Below are 19,888 nucleotides of genomic sequence, written 5' to 3' on the forward strand. Positions count from 1 at the left end.
GCTTTAAACCAGCTATCGACAGATTCAATGATTAGCTGGAGCAGGTGTAGTGGGATAATGACTCAAAAGCAGACTTTTGATTTAATAGAAAAAGGATTGAAAAAGGTACAGGAGTAGCATCATCTATGAGAGCCCTTTGTAATGGGATCCGAATGGAGACCCTGAGTGCAGGGCTGGCCCTTGGTGGAATTTGCTGTGGGACTGGTACTTACACAGTAGCTCTGCTCCTGCACATTTCTGCCAAACTTTATCTGCACACGGAAAAGGCACTGCATCCTCACACTGCCTTCACACTGCATTCTGACTTCTGTCATGCTGCTGTCTCACTGCTTCCAGTCTCACCGCAGTTCTGGACCCAAGGTGCCTGTAGTCTCATCAGTTCGAATCCTTTTTTTCAGTCCATGATTCCTTTTCTCTTCAAATTCAACTCCCTTGGGCGTCCATCTCTCGTCTTCTCATCTCTTGTTCTTTCCCTCCTCTGTTGATACTGAGGGGCAGGGCATCACACAAATCACTCTTAATGATCTTCTTTCCACTACTTGTGTCTCATTAGGCTTCTGTCTGCCTGTGTGTAATAGTATAAATATTGTAGAACAGAGCTATTCAAATGTGAGCCTCGATTTCACTGTACCATTACAACAGAATCCTGAGTGTATAGGAGGCTAAAAATCTGTAGGTCCCTGACCTAGAGGACTGCAATTTGATTCTTGTATTACACTTTGCTCATATTTGTATTGATCAGTGTTTGCAGTGTTTGCTGATTAATTTGATTATCGGGACATAAGAGATTCATAATTAGTGCTGGCTCCGAGATATCTGAAAATGTTAATTCTCTATAAAGTTCTTCTTCTTCTTCTTTGGTTGGTACTGTTTAAAGGAACAAGAATTAGTATTAAGTAAAACCTGAACTTTTCTATTAAGAAACGTTTCACTGAACAGGACAAATCATAGCTTTATGTAAAAGCAAAATGTCATTAAATATCTGCACTAGCACAGTTGCCTTTCACCATATGGCCAGTTTATTTGTAGTGCATCTTTACTCTTAAGCAACAGCAGTTCTGATGGTTAGTGATGGCTGATAAGAGGTTGGTCATGTCTAGCAGTTCAGACATTTATGCAGGCTAATGGCAGCTGTAGTAAGTGTTAGTCATGACTCAGATGAACCAAAAGCCTCACTATTTCTCAAACGAACGCCCTGATTAAAAACACAGGATTAGCCATATTGCACAATTGCATAACTTCGGTATTTATTGAAAGCTAAAAAAAAAAAAAGGTTAAAAAATGAAAAACATCCTCTTTAATGTTTCTCCCCAGACATAGAACCACTGAGGATGTGTTGGATTGGAGCAGTTCAGTACCAATACCAAAATGGAGAAAACACTCCCGGAGGCAGCATGATACAGGTTTAGCTTAGCCTGACACTATTTGTGTGCAAGAGTTCAGTTATGGTCAGAATAAGAAACATTCAACTATACAGTAGCACTCCTGAGTTGGAATAGAAAGCACTCAATTCCTTCTGTAGCATGAGATGCAATCATTTCTTCAACGATTGGATGAAGTTTCAGGTATTCAGGCAAAATGACCATGGAGGAAAAGACAAGTACAGGCCATAGTTTTGAGAACATATTGGAAGGCAAGGTAACAAACATAAGAGATTCATATTGAACAGAAAGTTGAGGAAGTTGGCTTTTTGCGTCAGATTACCTGCTTTTCATCTGGTGGGTATTCACTGGTAAATGACTGGCAGTCCTTTCAGATGAACTTCATGTGAGGTTTTATGACGGGTCCAGTTTGTGCAGTATCTCTGTGAGATGAGGTGATTTGAACTACACCAGTATATGGATGAGACGTGGAAGATGTTTGGCATCAGCCTTCACTGCACTCCGCTCAAGTACCCCTTATCCATCACTACTTCATACTGGTTACACAGCTAATTCTCAGATTGGTCCACTCCTAAAGTGGACGGCAAGTACACTCCGGGCAATGGATTCCATTCTCATCAGATCACATGCTGTGCTGTTGGATTAGGAATTTCTCCAGGTGTAGGCACCAGAGTATGTTAGAGAGCTCCTATTCGGTGGTGGGGCATCTGTAGAGTCTGCAAGTTAGGGCAGGTGGGGCAGGGAGCAGGGAGGAAACATGTGGCTATCCCATTGGAGGCGAATGGGAGCGTTGGCCCATAAAACACTTCCTCCTTCCCTTTAGCACTCACATCCAGAACCTGTCCATCAAACAGGCACAGCGTCATGTTAATTACCCCTTTACCACATTAACCCCACAGCGTCATTCATTACCCCAGTGCGTTTTCCCCAGACCTGCTTTAATGACTCCATTACCATGTTATATATCATTACCTCACACTGAGTTCTTTGTTCACTATGCAAGACAATAACCCACAGCTGTGATGTACACACCTGGATGCAGGCCAGGGGCTCATTAGTCCAGATAGAATATCCACCAACAACATAGATCCTGTCGTCATGGACAGCCACGCCCGCCTCGTTTTGCCCTGTTTGGGTGCAGGGGGAGACATCTGAAAGCTTTTACTCTGTACACGACAGACCCTATCACTCTCACTGCCAGGCAGATTCATCACACATATTTGTCCACAAGATCAAATATTCATAAGCTGCAACTCTTCACTGGCACAACAGAGGAGTGTGTGCGTACGCACGCGCATGTGTGTATGTACGTACACTGACCTGTTAGCAGACTGAAAGTGCAGCGGGTCCATTGGTCCATGTCAATATCGTAGGAGTCTATGTGACGTACCAGGATACGGTCGTTATTGAAGTCCAGATCATTTCCACCCAGAACATACAGCTGCCTTTGGACGGCTGCCATCACATGGTACACCCGCCTCTGCAGCATGGGACTGCGCATCAGCCACTGGTTCTGGGACAGTTGGAGGGAGGGAAAGAGAAAAAAGAAAAACAGCATTATTCCATGACCTTCAGCTGACTGCTTTTCCACCAAAATGTCAGATGTCCCTTCCCAAGTGCTAAAGCATAAACCGCTGTAGAGAGTTCATATAGATAGTGTGAGAGCATGTGTGCTCGTGCACACATGCGCGAGTCCCCTGGTCACACACATTCAGGAAAGCCTGGAAGGGAGTCTGTGTTGCAACTGACGCATGACCATCTGCTGGCTGCTGGCTGTGTGGGTGGAGGCTGCCACTCCTGACAGGTGAATTTGGAGCTAGCGTGAATACCAATAAGTCTCACTCCATCACTTCAGCTCCCACCTCCACCTTCTCACCCTTCTAACCCTCTCTAATTTACTCTCTGAAATGCACACCATTTAGAACAGAGCCTGCACCAAGACACAGGACACCACCCGTTCTTATCAGTTACCTGTTCTGGGTCGTACACCATCAGTCGATTCTGGTACTGAGCTGTGTTTGTGACCCCACCTATGAGGAAGACCGGACACTCATTATTTCTACCAATATAGCTTGTATTGCTCTCAACTGACAAACAATTCCCATAGGCACATAGATTTTAAGATCATCTCATTATATATATCTCATCAGATTGTTGTGTGTTATATTACAAACACAAGACATGCTGTATCAAGTAGATTTTACATGACTTTGAAAAGGTAAAATAAGTCAGTAGGTCTGGTTAAAAGCCAAACTGAAAAAGACTAGTTGGCATTTTTAAGTTAGTGTAGTTGCAGTACCTGAGATCCAGAGCAGCTGGTCGGCTACGCAGCCTGCATGGCAGGAGAGGGATCGGTCAAAGGCCTGCACGTAGCTCCACTTGTTCCTGCGCGGGCAGTAGCGCTCCACGCTGGGCAGAACCTGCCTCAGTTCGTTCCTGCCTCCCACCGCATACAGGTACTGGCCCAACGCAGCCAGAACAAAGTGCTCTCGGCAGACCTTCATGGGTGCGATGTCCGTCCAGCGGTTGCCACGTGGGTCATAGCGGCAGGCGCTCCGCACGGCACATGTGCGGCCGGTTGTGTGCTCCACCTCGCCACCCGCCACAAACAGGAAGTTCCCCATGACGGCCACGCAGTGGTGGCTACGCCCGGCCGGCATGGGCGCCAGCTCGCTCCAGTTCGCCCCGCCCCCGACCTGCCGCAGGTGCTCCTGGGGGCCAGGGTTGAAGAAGCGCAGCTCACACACGCGGCTGACCTCGCGCTTGCGGCCGCCCGCAATGTACAGTGTGAGGGACTGGAAGCGCGGCGTGGTGCGTGCCGTCTGCCGCAGCGGCTGGGCAAACATGGCTCGGTGGTAGTCCAGCGCCTCGTCCACCAGGGCACCGGCCGTGGGGCCAGCCCGTAGCAGTGGTAGGCTGCGGGAGACTCGCTGCAGGGTGGGGACCTCCATCAGGCCATAGCGCACGTGCTGGAGCAGCTCCTCCGAGTACTGCAGCCTACAGCCATGCTCTAACCAACGCACCAGCAGCTACAACACCAGAGAGAGAGTGAGGACATCAACACTACACAGGAGCCCCAGAGAGAGACCATATCAGTACCACTACACAGGAGCCCCAGAGAGAGACCATATCAGTACCACTACACAGGAGCCCCAGAGAGAGACCATATCAGTACCACTACACAGGAGCCCCAGAGAGAGACCATATCAGTACCACTACACAGGAGCCCCAGAGAGAGACCATATCAGTACCACTACACAGGAGCCCCAGAGAGAGACCATATCAGTACCACTACACAGGAGCACCAGAGAGAGAGAGAGAGAGAAGAAGCCATATCAGCAGCAATGCCTGTATTACTGTAGGCCCACACAATACATCACTGGCTAAGCATTACGGCTGTATTTTGGCCTTCACATTAACACGAGATAGCACTGAAATCATTGACACTGATGAACCCCCCCCCCAGCACACACTAAAAAAAAAAAAAAAAAAGGCAGCAAGTGGGGAGGGCAGCAGTAGGGACTAGTAACTACACATATGTCCCCCATTTTGTGAGGTTTCACTCAGAGGTGCGCACAGTCAACTGTAAAACAGGTAACTGCGGCATGATGAAATGACTGAGCACAGCCTCTGACCAGTAACAAAACATGCACGCCTACACAATACCCAGCATGCATGCTAAATGCTTTAGAATGTGATGCTTAGTGTTGATTGGGATGTGGGCAGTTGCTATGTGACAAGGCCTCTTTTTTGATTGGATCTGCCATTCTCTCTTCCTCCCTTAACCATCACCCATACTAAATGAACTGGCATCCTAACACGAATCCCTCCCCCCTTAAGCCTTTGAATTCCTCATTTTCTGTATTCTTTTTCACCCCTTTCACATCTGTGACGAGGGGCGAAGCAGAAAGAGAGAGGTGTGAGCTCCGCGGCGTCTGTTGACTGTGAAGGTCATGGTGGATCAGAGAACTTCCTCAGGGCAGAATAAATTACCCCCCCCACCCACCCTCGCCCACGCGCAGACAGACACAGCGAAAGAAAATGGGGGAGGGGGGGAGCAGGGGAGCTGGGGGACAAAGAGGAAGAAAATGTGATTTCCAGAGCGTGAGACTTGGAGAGCTCGACATGACGATGATTGACAGCCAAACTATATCGGGGGCAGCGGTGGCGGGTGCACGATGGGGCGAGCGGGCGACGGAGCCAACCCCACTGCCCATCAAGCAGCCGTCTGATGCCCAAATTAACCTTCGGAGCGGAGTGGAGGAGGACCAGCGCAGCCTAATCAGCCTGTGATTACGCTAGCGGCGCCTGGTTAAGGGGTCAGGGTAATTGTGCCATCAGAGGCCTGATTGTTTTCAATCAGTGGGGCGGCGGTACTGACAGCTGGGGGACTGGGGCTCTGGCAGAGACACATGGGGCCTAATCAGAGAGAGACTAGGCTAGGGGGTGGGGTGGGGGTGAAGGAGAAGTGTGATTGGTAAAAATGAACAGCTATACCATTTCTCTTGTGCGCACACACACACACACAGTCACTCTTGACTCACTGCACATGAACCCTGAAGTTTTACAGACAAGGCCAGAGGTGTGTTTGAGAGTCTGAGTATAAGGGAGACGGAATAAAATGTGTCTGCTTGTCATTGTTTTTCTTTCTCCACTAATAACGTGAACACATGATCGCATCCCCGTTACCTAACTGTTTATGAGCTGATGCAGGAGCATCAGACCCACACACACCTGCCAGATCTCCTCCTCATTGAGGGAGGTGAGGCGGTCACTCTTGAGCACCTCCCGGAGGAGGCGAGCCGGCAGGAGAAACACCTCCTCCTCACAGCCGTGCTGGATCTCAGACAGGTGCTCCACAACGTAGGCCACTACAGCCTCCTCCAACGGCGGCAGGTGGAACAGATCGGCCAGCCGGTACAGCTCCAGGTAGTTTACGCTGTTCAGCTCCTGCTCATAACCACACGCACACAAACAAGTGCTATTGGGTAACTACCCACAAAGTCACAGAGACTGAAAATGCAGTCCAATCTAGACAATGACTTGGGTATACACACAGAGATACATTATACACCCTTATTCAAACATATCCCTATATCAATAACACTGCATGTGCCCACTGAAGCAATTCCCATGCCATTCATTATCTTCTGTGCTTGTTTTATTTGTAATTATTACTGATTCTGTTTTATGTTTGATAGATTTACACCTAACATTTATGTTCAGCACCTCCAATTCTTCTGAACGTCTCTGTGATCATTCTGTGCCTTGTGCCTCTGTGAAAGCAAGCACCAAGGTAAGGCAGTGAGGAGGTAGGTGTCTCTCTGTCTCTCTCTCTCTCTCTCTCTGTCCTGTGCTGATACACTGACTAGCACCCTGATCTTCATGATCAAGTAAACATAGACAATATGAAGATCAGCTCAGTCTCCTGACTCTTAACTGTCCAATTTCAAACACCACACACAATGCAGAAAATCAGAAGACGGACCTAACACTATCCTAGCAGAACAGGCCAGGGTGGAGAATCAAAGTACTGCCAGAAAGAGAGAAAGTAATAGAGCTAACTAGCGCTAAAGTCCCCCCCCCCACACACACACACAGAGAGAGAGGGAGAGAAAGACACACACACACACACACACACACACACACACACACACACACACACACACACACACACACACACACACACACACACACACACACACACACACACACACACACACACACACACACAGAGAGACACACAGAGAGAGACACACACAGACACACAGAGAGAGAGAGAGAGAGAGAGACACACACACACGCGCGCACGCAGAGACACACTGCCATCTACTGGCAGTCCTGTTTAAATTCAAATTTTAAACAGTCAAGTGTAGGCAGTCAGGGAAACTGCCTACACTTCAGGGAAACCGAGTTTTGGTATAAACTTCTTCATACAATATGGCAAACTTTAGTTAAAATATAAATCCAGTGCTAGCATCAATCTGACTAAATGGATCAAATGTGACAGGCATTATTGATATTTTCTTATTTTTACTTACAAATGAGGTACATCTTTAGCTTTCCAGACTCACAACAAATAAGTTTTTTTTACAGCATTGCATAAGTTATTGGGGATAGGAAATCCCAAAAAGCAGCATATTTCATATGCTAGACAATCAAACAACCTCAGTCTAAAAAATGCTCAACCAGTTGGACTGAATCTCTGCTCTGGATCAGTTCTTCACTGTTAAAGTAAAAACAGTAACGCTCCTGTTTACATCACAACCCTCCTCTCTTGTTGGGAGCTTCTGTTTCATGATAGTGTCAACGGGCCACCTACCAAGTGTTGTAAACCACTGTGGGCTTGTGTTTGTACGGTTCTCTCTAGCAGCGGAGCTTCTGAACCTTCTAATGCTTTAAATTCGCTCTAAATGTGCAGTGTGTCACACAGATGCACACTCAAAGATGAAGATCAACCATAACTGAAAACATGCAACACAAATGTCAGTATAGTTCTTTAAAGCCCAGTTTCAGTGTGTGTGTGTGTGTATGTGTGTGTGTGTGTGACCTGAATTAGGTAGTGTGAGCAGAGGCTAAGGAGCTCCAGGAGCTGCAGATGACTCCCAGCAGACAGAACGTCGTGGATCAGACTGGGCTCCAACACGATCTGTGGAGACGTGGAGAACACGGTAGATGTAGGAGGGACAAGCGGTGAGGGCAACCGTGCACATCCAACATCCAGCAAACGCACCACTGGAAGTCTTTAGACGGACCGCATGGCGTTAGATGTATGTAAAGATTTGTAGAAGATTCCAGGTGAGCAACCGCATTCAAATGCCTTGCCACCGGAAATGACAAACAGCAAATCCATAATCCTGTCATGCCTTCTCTTACATTTCTCTAATGTAAAACTGATTACTCCTGCAGCAATACATGAGGAGCAATGAGTGATAACAAATGATCATTTCATGCTGGTTATTTTAGTGGCTGCGTTAATAAATGATCATGTAGCACATGTAGAGTGGTTGCAGGCTACAGTTCCACAATAATTATCTGAATGGACATTTCTCTCATTCTTCATGAGTATGTCTTTGATGTTTTTGTCTCGTCTGTGGGAGATTAGTGGAGGATCCTTAAAAACGGATGCAGTCTCTACATCATCCTGGAGGATTTTATAAATGAGATGGAGATATATTCAAAATTCTAGTGAAGTGCAATATATATATATAAAGACACACACACACACACACACACACACACACACACACACACACACACACACACACACACACACACACACACACACACACACACACACACACACACACACACACACACACACACACACACACACACACACACACACACACACACACACACACACACACACCTCCAAAAAACAAAACCAAGCCAGACATTAGCATAATTTCTGGAACAACAGTGCTGAAAGCATCATAGCACCAGATTATCCAGTGGAGGATCAGCTCAGCTTGATCTGGTGGGGATATTATAATACTTAAACACTTCCACACTTAACACATTGTTTCAGACTTATGACTAGAACTGAACACTATGCAGAGCAATTCATATCTCAGAATCAAGTCTAGATTTTTCTGAATACATCCTGCTGTGTTGACACATTGAGGCTCTGTACATCTCCAGGGTGCAACAGGATTAATCATAGTTACAGCCCTCTACGCCTTCTGCTGCCAACATGTGGAACCAACCCTCAAACCCCACAACCTTGACCCTACCCTACTCCACTTTCCTAGACACAGATTAAGCCTATTCTTGGACTGCAGTGTAATGCCAGTAAAGGTGAGTCTCAAATGAAGTAAACCTCATTTAATTCCGAAGCTTCTCATCACTATCCCTCAAAGCTTCTCCTGCACGCTTGGCCACGTTACAGGTGGTGAGTAATGATTGTATATAGTACAAAAACTATATACAGAGTTAGATTACATAAAATGGAACATGCGAGGGTTATTGATTTTAGTTAATGGCTGTAATTCACTTATTGGATTGCACTGGTTGGGATCAATTAGTGTAAGTGTTTGTGCAGGCCAGATATGATTTGTGTTGTGCATGTACAACTTGTGTCTTGATGATGGGTTTGCTTTAAGTTAGCTTTGTTGTGTGTTTGGTGTTGAGGTGTTTGTTTTGGTGTGTTGCATGTTTAGTTTTGGACTAGAGGTGTTTTGCCTTTGATGTGTGTGTGCGTTGAGTGTTTGGTATTAGGCTAGGGTCGCATATTTGTAACATTTTGTGTTTAGTGTTTGTGTTGTGTATGGACTACTGTGCTTACCTGGCCTGTGTAGGCAAAGTCTAGAGCATGCTTAAGTCCAACACCAGACACTCCCTGTAGAGTGACCTCATCCGCCTCACTCTCTGCCATACGTAGACTGAACATGGCCTGCACACACACACAGAAAGCATGGTACTAGTCTCCTTTAAGAGTGTTTCATAGCTGTTTTGAGAGCGAAAGCAAGAGTAATAGCGTTCAAACACCCACTGTGTGCTGTAAATTTTTTTTTACACACACACACACACACACACACACACACACACACACACACACACACACACACACACACACACACACACACACACACACACACACACACACACACACACACACACACACACACACACACACACACACACACACACACACACACACACACACACGGGACAGAGAGGCCAGGCTGCCCTGCTGGGTTTCCAGGCAGGGGCTTGGTAATCAAAGGCATTGATTGTTGTCACACAGCAGGAGCGTTAGACACTTGTGGATCTGCCATCAGAAAGGGAGCATGACGGATCACACACAGGTTCACCATCCAGAGCGTTAGAGGCGCAGGAGCTCCCCAGCTCTGCTCTGATGTCTGCTTGAGAAACATCACTTTCTATTACCATACATCTGACTGTCTGTCACTAAAGCAGTAAAAAAAAATAAAAATAAATCAGGCTGAATAAAAACAAGAAAATCATAGTGAAATCAAGTGTGTACTTCTTGTTTATTCATGCCTGCATGGATGACCATCAGTGCTCCATTGAGAAGTCCAACAAGTGATGCACGCTTCTTCTCGGGCAGGACGGTACCAGAGAAATTATGTGAACACACACAGTAATATGCCCAAATGCCTCCCCACATTAACATATGTAATTATGCACACCCAAGCCTATGCATACACATTTCTCTAGCATAGCACACTGGTGCTGTGAACATCACCTTTTGCATCAGTGCAAACTGCACAAGCATCAAGTGCCAAGGCAAAGTTGTGGGTGGCAGGCACAGGCCATTCCATATGCAGCATTTCGGCCTCTGAACGTAAACCAAGTCTCAGGTTAAACCAAGTCTCAGGTTAAACCAAGTCTCAGGTTAAAACCTACCCACCAGCTCAGCCGCTGCCCTAGAGACCAGAGTGGAAAAGGTCTGGCCTATCCTCAGTTTACCACAGTTTACAGTGACCATGTTTCTCTCATTCAGGGCACATTCAGCTGCCACGTCCGTCATTCAGCTCCTGGGCGTGGCCTGCTGCCACGTCAGTCAATCTGCTCCTAGGCGTGGCCAGCTGCCACGTCAGTCAATCTGTTCCTGGGCGTGGCCATGCCCTTCACTGCATGCTCAAGGACCACAATGGAAACAAGTCTCTAACTTGATTGTGTTGTCCATAACAATGCTGTGATGCAATCCTACATCCATCATCATGTAATCCATTATCACAGCATCACCTGGCCCTTAGCAAAACTTCAAAACAAAGACAATACCAAAGGTTCATTTATGAGAACAAAAACCTGCACTTTTGCTATTCTGTTACAAGGGGTTAATGGAAGAGTATTAGCAGTAAAAGGTTAGGGCTTGGGGTTAGTAAGGTTTAATGTTAATGGTCAGGAGTAAAAGTGTCAAAAACAAAAACCAAACAAACAAAAAAACCCATAGTACATGTTTTGGACATGTCTGAAGCTGTTCATTCTGGCAGACCATCTTCAAGACCTTTTCTAGGATATTTAGTAAGGCCATAGAGCCATCACCTCTCAAGGCATATAGCCTTTTGGCCGAAGGAAGTCACGTGCCATCCGAAATTGCGGATCGGATACTGGTGGACCCTCTAACAGAGTAAGTTTTATATTATTTGGCAGCCTTTCTTAACTTTTGTAAAGAACAAGCAAGTTGACAGCATGACAATGTAATTATTACTAAATAATTAAAGTCTCATTTCATCTGCATCCTCTGTTTCTCTTTTGAGTTTGGCTATGTATTATATTTACAAAGTTTATGTGCTGGTTGTGTTTCTTTTCTGTTGAAAATCTGTGATTATGTGGTAACAAAAAAACCCCACAATGTCTTACCCGGAAGTAATCACTGCAGGCCGCAAGTACGGCCTTATGGGCATGAAACTTCTGTTCCCCGGCAACCAGGGTGACATCACAGAGGAGGCCTTCCTTACGCTGCTGGTTGAGAGCAGCGAGAACAGAGTGCTGATGGGACTTGGACTGACAGAGCCTCTGACCTGTCAGCATGACCTGGGGGCTGGCCACACACACACACACACACACACACACACACACACACACACACACACACACACACACACACACACACACACACACACACACACACACACACACACAGGTTAAGCACCTGCAGTCAGTGTGCTGCTGTTTCAAAAAAGCATATTAACAGGTGTATGTGCAGGGGTGTGTGTAGGCGCAGACAGCTAGCTAGCAGATACGGATGAGCTGCAAGGTGTGTACCTTGGCGGAGGCTCAGAAGGCATGGTCCAAAGGGAGAGGTGGGAGGGGCTTTGGCCTGCTAGAACTAGAACACACGACAGAGGCCACACTGAGCATGTGCAGAACTCCAAAGAAAGAGAGAGGAATTATCTGCAAAGGGCCAACACAGAGAAAGTCTCACAGTATAACCAGACAAATACACTGTGAGCACAGTCATTAGGCAAGAGAGTATTTTGACCACATCATTTTTATACACATTTGCCAACTCCAAGCTGAATAAACATGAATTCTTATTGGATTTAAGCATATCAGATGATGTGAGGCAAAAATGAGATTTGACTCTCAAAAGTCAAAAATTGTAAAAAAGTCTTTCCGAGGGATGCACCACTCTTAAAATTCCTAAAATATTTGGGTGTGATCACAGAATCATCAAATGTTTTGTTGCAAATAGTCAACAGGGTCGCAAGAAACGGGTTGAGAAAAAAAGAAAAAAAAAAGATTTTGAGAAGAATAAAACATGAAGCGACCAGGAACCCATTATCCTCCAGTTCTGTCATATTCCAGAACTGCAACCTACCTGCAGTGCCCAGAAGTACAAGGTGTTCAGGACCATGTCTCTGAGTAAAGGTATGGAAAGCTGAAACCCGACCACCACTGAACAGGACGCACCAGGTGAAACGTCATGACTGGGGCAAGAAATATCTGAAGACAGATTTTTCAAAGGTTTTATGGACTGACGACATGAGAGTGACTCTAGACGGACCAGATGGATGAGCCAGTGGCTGTATCAGTAACAGGCACACAGCTCCAATTTGACTCCAGCGCCAGCAAGGTGGAGGTGGGGTACTGCTATGGGCTGGTATTATTAAAGATGAGCTAGATGGACCTTTTTGGGTTGAAGATGGACTCAAAATCAACGCCTAAACCTACTGCCATGTCCTTCAAGCAGTGGTACAGGGGAAAAGTCTGCATGCATCTTTCAAGAAGACTATGATTTTTATGAAGGACAATGTTCCTTCATTGCATGGCTAGCCAGTAAAGGCCTTAAAGATGAAAAAATAAAGACATGATGGCCTCTTTCCTCACCTGACCTAAACCCTATTGAGAACTTGTGGGCCCTTCTTAAACAGGAGATTTACGGTGAAGGAAAACAGTACCACTCTCTGAACAGTGTCTGGGAGGCTGCGGTTGCTGCTGCACAAAAAGTTGATCATCAACAGATTAAGAAACTGACCGACTCATGAATGGAAGGCTTATGACTATTATTGAAAAGAAGGGTGGCTATATTGGTCTTTTTTTTTTTTTTTCAATGTGAAATGTTCTTTTGTAAAGTTGAGTTTATTATTCTCACTTTAACAGAGGAAAATAAACAAGTGAGATGGGAAAATTTGTTTTTCCATTTACTTTTATTACCATAATGATTCTGCACACTGATAGTTGTCCAATAATTATGCACATATAGATATTCTCCTAAGAAAGCCAAAACCTCACTTTTACTTTCTTAAATATTCAGGTTTGAGGTTTAAAATTTTGGAATGACTGAGAGCACTGTAGTTGTTCAATAATACAATGAATCCTCAAAAATACAACTTGCCTAATACTTGTGCACACAGTGTAAAGGGCTTACAAAAACGCCAGACGCCTGTCATGTCCATCTAATTAATGTAATTAGCATCAGTTCATAGCATCATTAAGTCTTAGACAACCCAACAGTCTTAGTCAAAAATGCAAGTAGTCTCAGATTGCACAACAGTGCTAGAGGCTTAAATGCAAACACTTCTAAACTGCCCAACCGAGTTTTAAATGCAAAGATGCATTTAGAACACACTCCGAAACTGGAGGTCACAGTGTATGGAACCGCAAGCCCACAACTTACCTTACTACAAGTACGCTGTTGCCAAGACACCAGCAGGACCAATATCAGCACGCCACACTGCCCCAGCCCACCGTCAGCTGACCGAACAGTACAGCAGCAGCGCGAGCGTGAGCGGGTGCAGGATTCATTGGCGTTGGGTGTCCCTCGGCGGTAGTGCCACCCGAGCACTTCTCTGTTTTAAGAATGACCTTCAGACAGCCGCTGCTGACACCGAAGGGCAAAGAAACGTAGAAAATGGCGCATTTTATGTGTTTTCTTGTACAAATGTGATCCATATCAGCATACGGGCAGTGTGACCCATCTTGCAATCAGGCATGCTTACCACTAATAAAATATATGCAGATCACAGCATATTATTTTCCAGTTATTATAACTTATTTTAACTATCAGCCAAAATGTTAACCGTTTGGATGTGCGGATTGTCTGCAACAATATTATTTGGTCGTGAATAAAAATGACATCGCGTGCGTAATAACAGCGGTGCGCTACGCTTTGGTCCGTATTGGCAAAAGCGATGTCTGGCCCACGCGCTAGCATACTCACTTTTAAATCTTAGCTGTCAAAAGGTCTCCTAGCAACAGGACAGCTCAGCAGCCATAACTGATGTTTGGGGGTAAACAGAAAACCTAAGTTTTGACCGTCTGGGCTTGCAACACTCATTTATGCAGCAGTTATACGCACATTTCCACTATGTTGACTAGCAATTCATTTCATTCCGTTCATTTCGAACGTAAGCACCCGCACGTTCCCCTAATGCTCAAGCACCTTGTGACGAGTTACAACGCAACCGAGAATCGCTATAAAGCTTTGGCTACCTCTGCATCCCGTGTTATTTTCAGTCGCTGGTTCTGATGTCGTTGCATGTATCCGCTGACTCTAGACAGAAACGCGCAAACGTGATTGTGGGACGAAATGTGAACCAGGCACACTCATCCTCGGCGTATTTCTGCCTCCAGTAGGCACAATCGTGTCTAGTCCCCGCCTTCCTTAGATCACATGCGCTAAGCTGGGTCATGTGAGACGGGGCGGCTACTAGTCCCGAGTCGATTACGCATTGGTGCGCTGCAGTAATTTAGAAATATGACAAGTGTGTACGGTTTAGTTGTCCTGGAAATATTACATATTCAGTAAGATTCAATCTGGTTTGCTTTACATCCTGCGCTTTTCGTTGGACCGCCTTTAGCTTTGATTACGGCATTCGATGTGGCATCGTTTCCACAAGCTTCTGCATTTATTTCTGTTCAGAGTTGCATTAATGTTCCCCCAAGATCTTATATAAAGGGAGAGTTGGACAACTGTGCAAAGTCTTCTCCAGCACATCCCAAAGATTCTCAGTGGGGTTCAGGTCTGGACACTGTGGCCAATCCATGTGTGAAAATGATGTCTCATGCTCCCTGAACCACTCTTTCACAATTTGAGCCTGATGAATCCTGGCATTGTCATCTTGGAATATGCCCGAGCCATCAGGGAAGAAAAAAATCCACTGATAGAATAACCTGGTCGTTCAGTATATTTAGGTAGTCAGCTGACCTCATTCTTTGGGCACATAAGGTTGCTGAACCTAGACCTGACCAACTGCAGCAACCCCAGATCACAGCACTGCCCCCACAGGCTTGTACAGTAGGCACTCGGCATGATGGGTGCATCACTTCAGCCGCCTCTCTTCTTACCCTGATGCACCCATCACTCTGGAACCGGGTAAATCAGGACTCATCAGACTACATGGCCTTTTTCCATTGCTCCAGAGTCCAATCTTTATGCTCCCTAACAAATTGAAGCGATTTGCCTCACTGATAAGTGGTTTTGCCGGTTAGCCTCACTGACAAGTGGTTTTCTTAAGGTTACACAGTTGTTTAGTCCCAATCCCTTGAGTTCCCTTGCGTGCGTGTGGAAGTGCTCTTACTTTTACTATTAAACATATACTTGGATTATACTGTTGTTTTTCTACAATTTGATTTCACCACGTTTAAGTTTAAGCTTCTGAACTCAGAACCACTGCTGACTAGGCAAACATTTCTGTTATTGTTTTTTTATATTGGATATTTTTTCAAAGTTGTTTAAAAACAGTTTTTCAAAAGTAAAGACTGCAAGGATGAACTAAGCAATATAATTTCACATTTTTAAATGTCTGTAGTTGCCCACAGAGTGCTTGTGGCGTTATTGCATATCTGCTCTGACAGGAAGTCACTAGATGAAAACCAGACGGACAAGTCCACATGCTATCGTGAGGTGGGGAGGAGCAACCCTGAACTGAAAGACAGACTGAGAGATGTTTTTGTTGGGAGGGGCTGAGAGGAAAAAAACAAGGAGACGAAGGAAAAGGAAGGAAACAAAGACCAGCGTCTTTACAAAACAGCAGATCTACAGTGGGTTACGGCGGCTTTGAGTGGGAGAGCTGTAAATGTAGGACAGGCATCAGTTCTGTGCTTCACCTTCTCATCTCACAGGAACTTCTTGATATCTTTTTTTAATGTTCCGTCCAGCTATCAAGCCTACAATGGATTCCATCAGTTCGGTAATGAGCTTTTTCGCCAGCCAGAAGCTCACCATTGGTTATGCCTCCATGGCCATCGCCACTATTGGCGGTGAGAGAATCTTCACCTTGTTTTCCTTCCAGTGCCCATGCAACAGCCAACAGAACTTCGCCTATGGGCTGACGTACCTGCTTGGGCCGGCTGTGGTGCTGCTCACCATTGGCCTGGTCGTGAGCACACCCCTTTGGCGCCTGTACACTGGATGCTGCCTGAACCCGCTGAAACTCTGTCCCAGGGGGAACTGTGTAAACTGCTTCTGCAGGCTCTTCCAGGTGCTGGTGAAAGCCCTGGTGGCCCCTATAATGTGGCTGAGTGTGGCGCTGCTCAATGGAACCTTCTATGAGTGTGCCGTGAGCGGCATAAATAGTAAAGAGATTGTGGACCTGTTCTGTAAGAATATGACCAGCACATGTCAGCAGGAGTTGGCCAGGGTACCGTGCCAAGCGTCAAATCTACCTGCAGGGCAGACGGCAGAGCTTCTCCTCATGCTCCGAGCGCAATCCCAGGTTAGTGCATCTGAATGCCATCAATTGCTTCTGAATCCTCATGTTCTGAACCTATGGAAGCTTTCCTTTACTGAAAATATGCTACATGAACATAGTACTCTATAATGAAGATTCGGTGTATAACCACATGTTTTTATTGATATAATGCTTTGTTTGAAATAATGTTTCACAGTTGTCTGTTGTCAGCAAGCTGATAGCTGTTTGTTTATTTCTCCAGATCCTTGGCTGGTCCCTGATCATAACTGCCTCTTTGGTTGGGCTGATTGGAACATGTTACCGAAACTGCCGCTCTCAGGTGAGCTTCATGCAGCTTACCTTCTGGAAGATTTACATGAATAAGGAGAGGGAGAAGTTTGACTCGTATGCCGAGGAATATGCCACCAAACTGGCGGACCGCAACCTGAAGAGCTTCTTTGAGAATCGAGAGCCAGAACCTTTTACTTTCCCCAACCACAAAGCCTGGGAGGAGATCTCATCTGTGTACGTGTACAAGAACAGTCAGCAGTGTTACAGCACGCTGCAGAGGTATGTGGAGGAGCCCCGATGGGACTACAACCCGGAGAAAGTCCCACTGGACAGAGAGCACAGCATGGAGGCCAGCTGACATGACTGAAGAACACAGCTAGCAAATCTTCCAACTCTTGGGAAATGTTAATAAAAGAGCCAGGAACATTGCTAATGATACATGATGGGGGAAAAATGAAAGCCCCTGAGGTGAGAAAATTAAATGTTTGTTTTTGACAACAATAATCAGTTAAATTCAATTTTATTTATGTGCCTTTAACAGCAGACATTGTTTCATTACCGCTCATTACAGGATTCTATATAGGTTATGTACTATTCTGATGTCCAAACAATTTTGAAATACTTAAATACTTTGAATGCTTTAAATGCTTTCAAAATACTTTCGTAACAACTTGCTAATATATTCAAATAATTCAACTTAATTGTCAATATACTTTGTTATTGAAAATTAATATACCTGTTTATTACAAAATCAACACAAAGCTCTGAAGTGAAAATTATCAACTGAACTTCATTCTCAGGTGGGCTTCTCTCACTTTGATGACACTGTTTTGCTTTTAAGAGAAAAACATGCTGTTTCCTGTTTGATGTTGCTAAGATTCTGTTTCGAATTTGTTTGAATCCACTACTGTAACGAATAACTAAGACTTGCCGTCCAACAGCTTCAAGTAGAAACATGTTTATCATGTGATTGAAATGTGATGCCTGAATCCATATGCACTACTAGTTAATTAGCTTTAATGCTTACTCTGTTAAACAAGAAGCCACTGTTTATCATAGACCACATCACTTAGTCTAGTTAGTCTGTTTGGGAACAAAAAGTGTTTCTCAGCGTTTGGATGGCTTTGTCAGTGTGAAAGCTATATGAGTGGAATGTTTTAAGCATCTTTACGCATGAGTCACTGATACGCCACCAATGAAAACCACACCCAGAAAAATTCACCCAGAAACCACACCCAGAAAAAGTTATTGCCTTTTCTTAAAATAAGTAAATAAATAAACATAACAAAAATGACAAACAACCCCACCCCACAAACCTAGACTATTAGCATGCCTACAAGGTGTTTATGTATATTTATGTAGCCTAAGAGAATGTATAGGTACAAAAACAAAGTAAACACAGCTGATTTATCATTTTATGGCCTTAGATCAATTTTACCTGTACATTTCCGCTAGTTGGCTGCAATTTTTATGTAAAAAAAACCATGCTTTTGGATGTTGTTGAATCATGATAGACATTTTTTCTCTCTGTGTGGGTAAGCAGCCAGCCAGCTGCACTGGTATGAGGTAGCAGGAAACTCAGACTCATCTGAGGTTTTACACTACACGAAAAAAGGAAGTGCCATGTTTGATGCATGGGTGTATAGATTTTGATCCGATGAGACAAAGCATTTGTGCAATTTTGCGGGTTCTTTTAATTGCTAAACTTTTCTGTGTAGCTATTCACCGTTTGACTACTGATATAAAATATATTTCTGCTGTTTCCATACCAGATAACATACCTATTAAATTATTTGTATAGTGATTAACACCAGCGGTGTTTCTTGGATTTGTAAATATCAGGAGAGCTACAGGTGTCTATATATATATATATATATATATATATAAACATATGTCATGGAACGCGCCCCTTCCACGTGATGGAGTTGTTCGTTTAATATGTCTCGTTTGTAACCACGCATATGTTCTTAAGCACACAGCACACACCTGCATCTCTTTAGTCTTGTCACGTTTGTATGTACTTACACCCTTGTTACTGGGTGTATTATTGTCGGTCACTGATCCTGTTCGTGCATCTGTTCACTTTATCACCGCCCGTGTTATATGAGTGCAGGTGTCGTGAATGTTCGTCAATAAACGTCTGTCTCCGTCAAACGTGTCTGTACATCCTGCTCCTTGTCCTGCGGCACTCGGGCCGTTACAATAAGTCTTGTTTAACAAATTATATTAGCTACTAATTAAAGCTACATTTATTCAACAGTACTTGTCAGGCACAGGAATTTACATTTACACCATTTTAGCTGATGCCTTTATCCAAAGCGACTTACAAATTTGCTTTGGTATGATGAAAACTACTCCACAGGATATACCGCTGACAGAGGTGTTTGGTGTTTGCGTTGTGTCATTGTGGAATATGGTAGATCCAGATGGAACCACTTAGGCAATGCTTGGTGGTGAAGTATATACAATCCATGTGGAACTGGTGGCTCTGCTTACATATTAATGAGGCCAGTGCGGCTGGGTATGGCCTTAGTCACTGGGCAGGCCAATATTGGTTAGGAAGTGATTAGCTACATGGCAGCAGTGCCACTGGTAAATATAGACAGACAAACGTTGTGTTTGCCTCTT

The 19,888-nt window shown here is 44.8% G+C and overlaps 2 protein-coding genes across 7 annotated transcripts; one reads left to right on the top strand and one right to left on the bottom strand.

Annotated features, from left to right (window-relative positions):
• Positions 1–5: 5 nt before the first annotated feature.
• Positions 6–14,948, bottom strand: klhl32 (kelch-like family member 32). Of its 6 annotated transcripts, none has more exons than XR_004776317.1 (13): positions 14,790–14,948; positions 13,975–14,178; positions 12,120–12,183; positions 11,715–11,895; positions 9,670–9,777; positions 7,933–8,031; positions 6,117–6,332; positions 3,682–4,411; positions 3,354–3,412; positions 2,703–2,895; positions 2,415–2,509; positions 1,705–2,221; positions 6–487 (listed from the first exon to the last, which is right to left on the bottom strand). XR_004776317.1 is itself a non-coding variant. In XM_035528322.1 (13 exons), exons 4-13 carry the CDS (start codon positions 12,140–12,142, stop codon positions 2,060–2,062), a joined length of 1,866 nt encoding a protein of 621 aa, XP_035384215.1. In that variant the 5' UTR covers positions 12,143–12,183; positions 13,975–14,175; positions 14,518–14,574; positions 14,790–14,948; the 3' UTR covers positions 1,223–2,059. The 6 variants fall into 6 exon arrangements, 5 of the variants coding, with proteins under 5 accessions (XP_035384215.1, XP_035384216.1, XP_035384214.1 ...); XM_035528322.1 differs by lacking the exon at positions 6–487 and adding an exon at positions 14,518–14,574 and having other exon boundaries at positions 1,223–2,221; positions 13,975–14,175; XM_035528323.1 differs by lacking the exon at positions 6–487 and adding an exon at positions 14,518–14,574 and having other exon boundaries at positions 1,223–2,221.
• A 1,288-nt stretch (positions 14,949–16,236) lies between these two features.
• Positions 16,237–19,414, top strand: LOC113578949 (calcium homeostasis modulator protein 5-like). Its single transcript, XM_027012511.2, has 2 exons — positions 16,237–17,014; positions 17,232–19,414. Exons 1-2 carry the CDS (start codon positions 16,445–16,447, stop codon positions 17,616–17,618), a joined length of 957 nt encoding a protein of 318 aa, XP_026868312.2. The 5' UTR covers positions 16,237–16,444; the 3' UTR covers positions 17,619–19,414.
• Positions 19,415–19,888: the final 474 nt, after the last annotated feature.

Source organism: Electrophorus electricus, chromosome 7 (genome assembly GCF_013358815.1).
Source record: "Electrophorus electricus isolate fEleEle1 chromosome 7, fEleEle1.pri, whole genome shotgun sequence".
Taxonomy (NCBI): Eukaryota; Metazoa; Chordata; class Actinopteri; order Gymnotiformes; family Gymnotidae; genus Electrophorus; species Electrophorus electricus.

Coding starts and splice junctions, on each gene's coding strand:
- klhl32 (XM_035528321.1), bottom strand. CDS start 12,142: ATGCCTTCTGAGCCTCCGCCAAG. Junction 9,778..11,714: donor CCTGCAGTGATTACTTCCGG/GTAAGACATTGT, acceptor GTGTGTGTGCAG/GCCATGTTCAGTCTACGTAT. Junction 2,896..3,353: donor TGGTGTACGACCCAGAACAG/GTAACTGATAAG, acceptor CAACTGTCCCAG/AACCAGTGGCTGATGCGCAG.
- LOC113578949 (XM_027012511.2), top strand. CDS start 16,445: ATGTTCCGTCCAGCTATCAAGCCTACAATGGATTCCATCAGTTCGGTA. Junction 17,015..17,231: donor TGCTCCGAGCGCAATCCCAG/GTTAGTGCATCT, acceptor TTATTTCTCCAG/ATCCTTGGCTGGTCCCTGAT.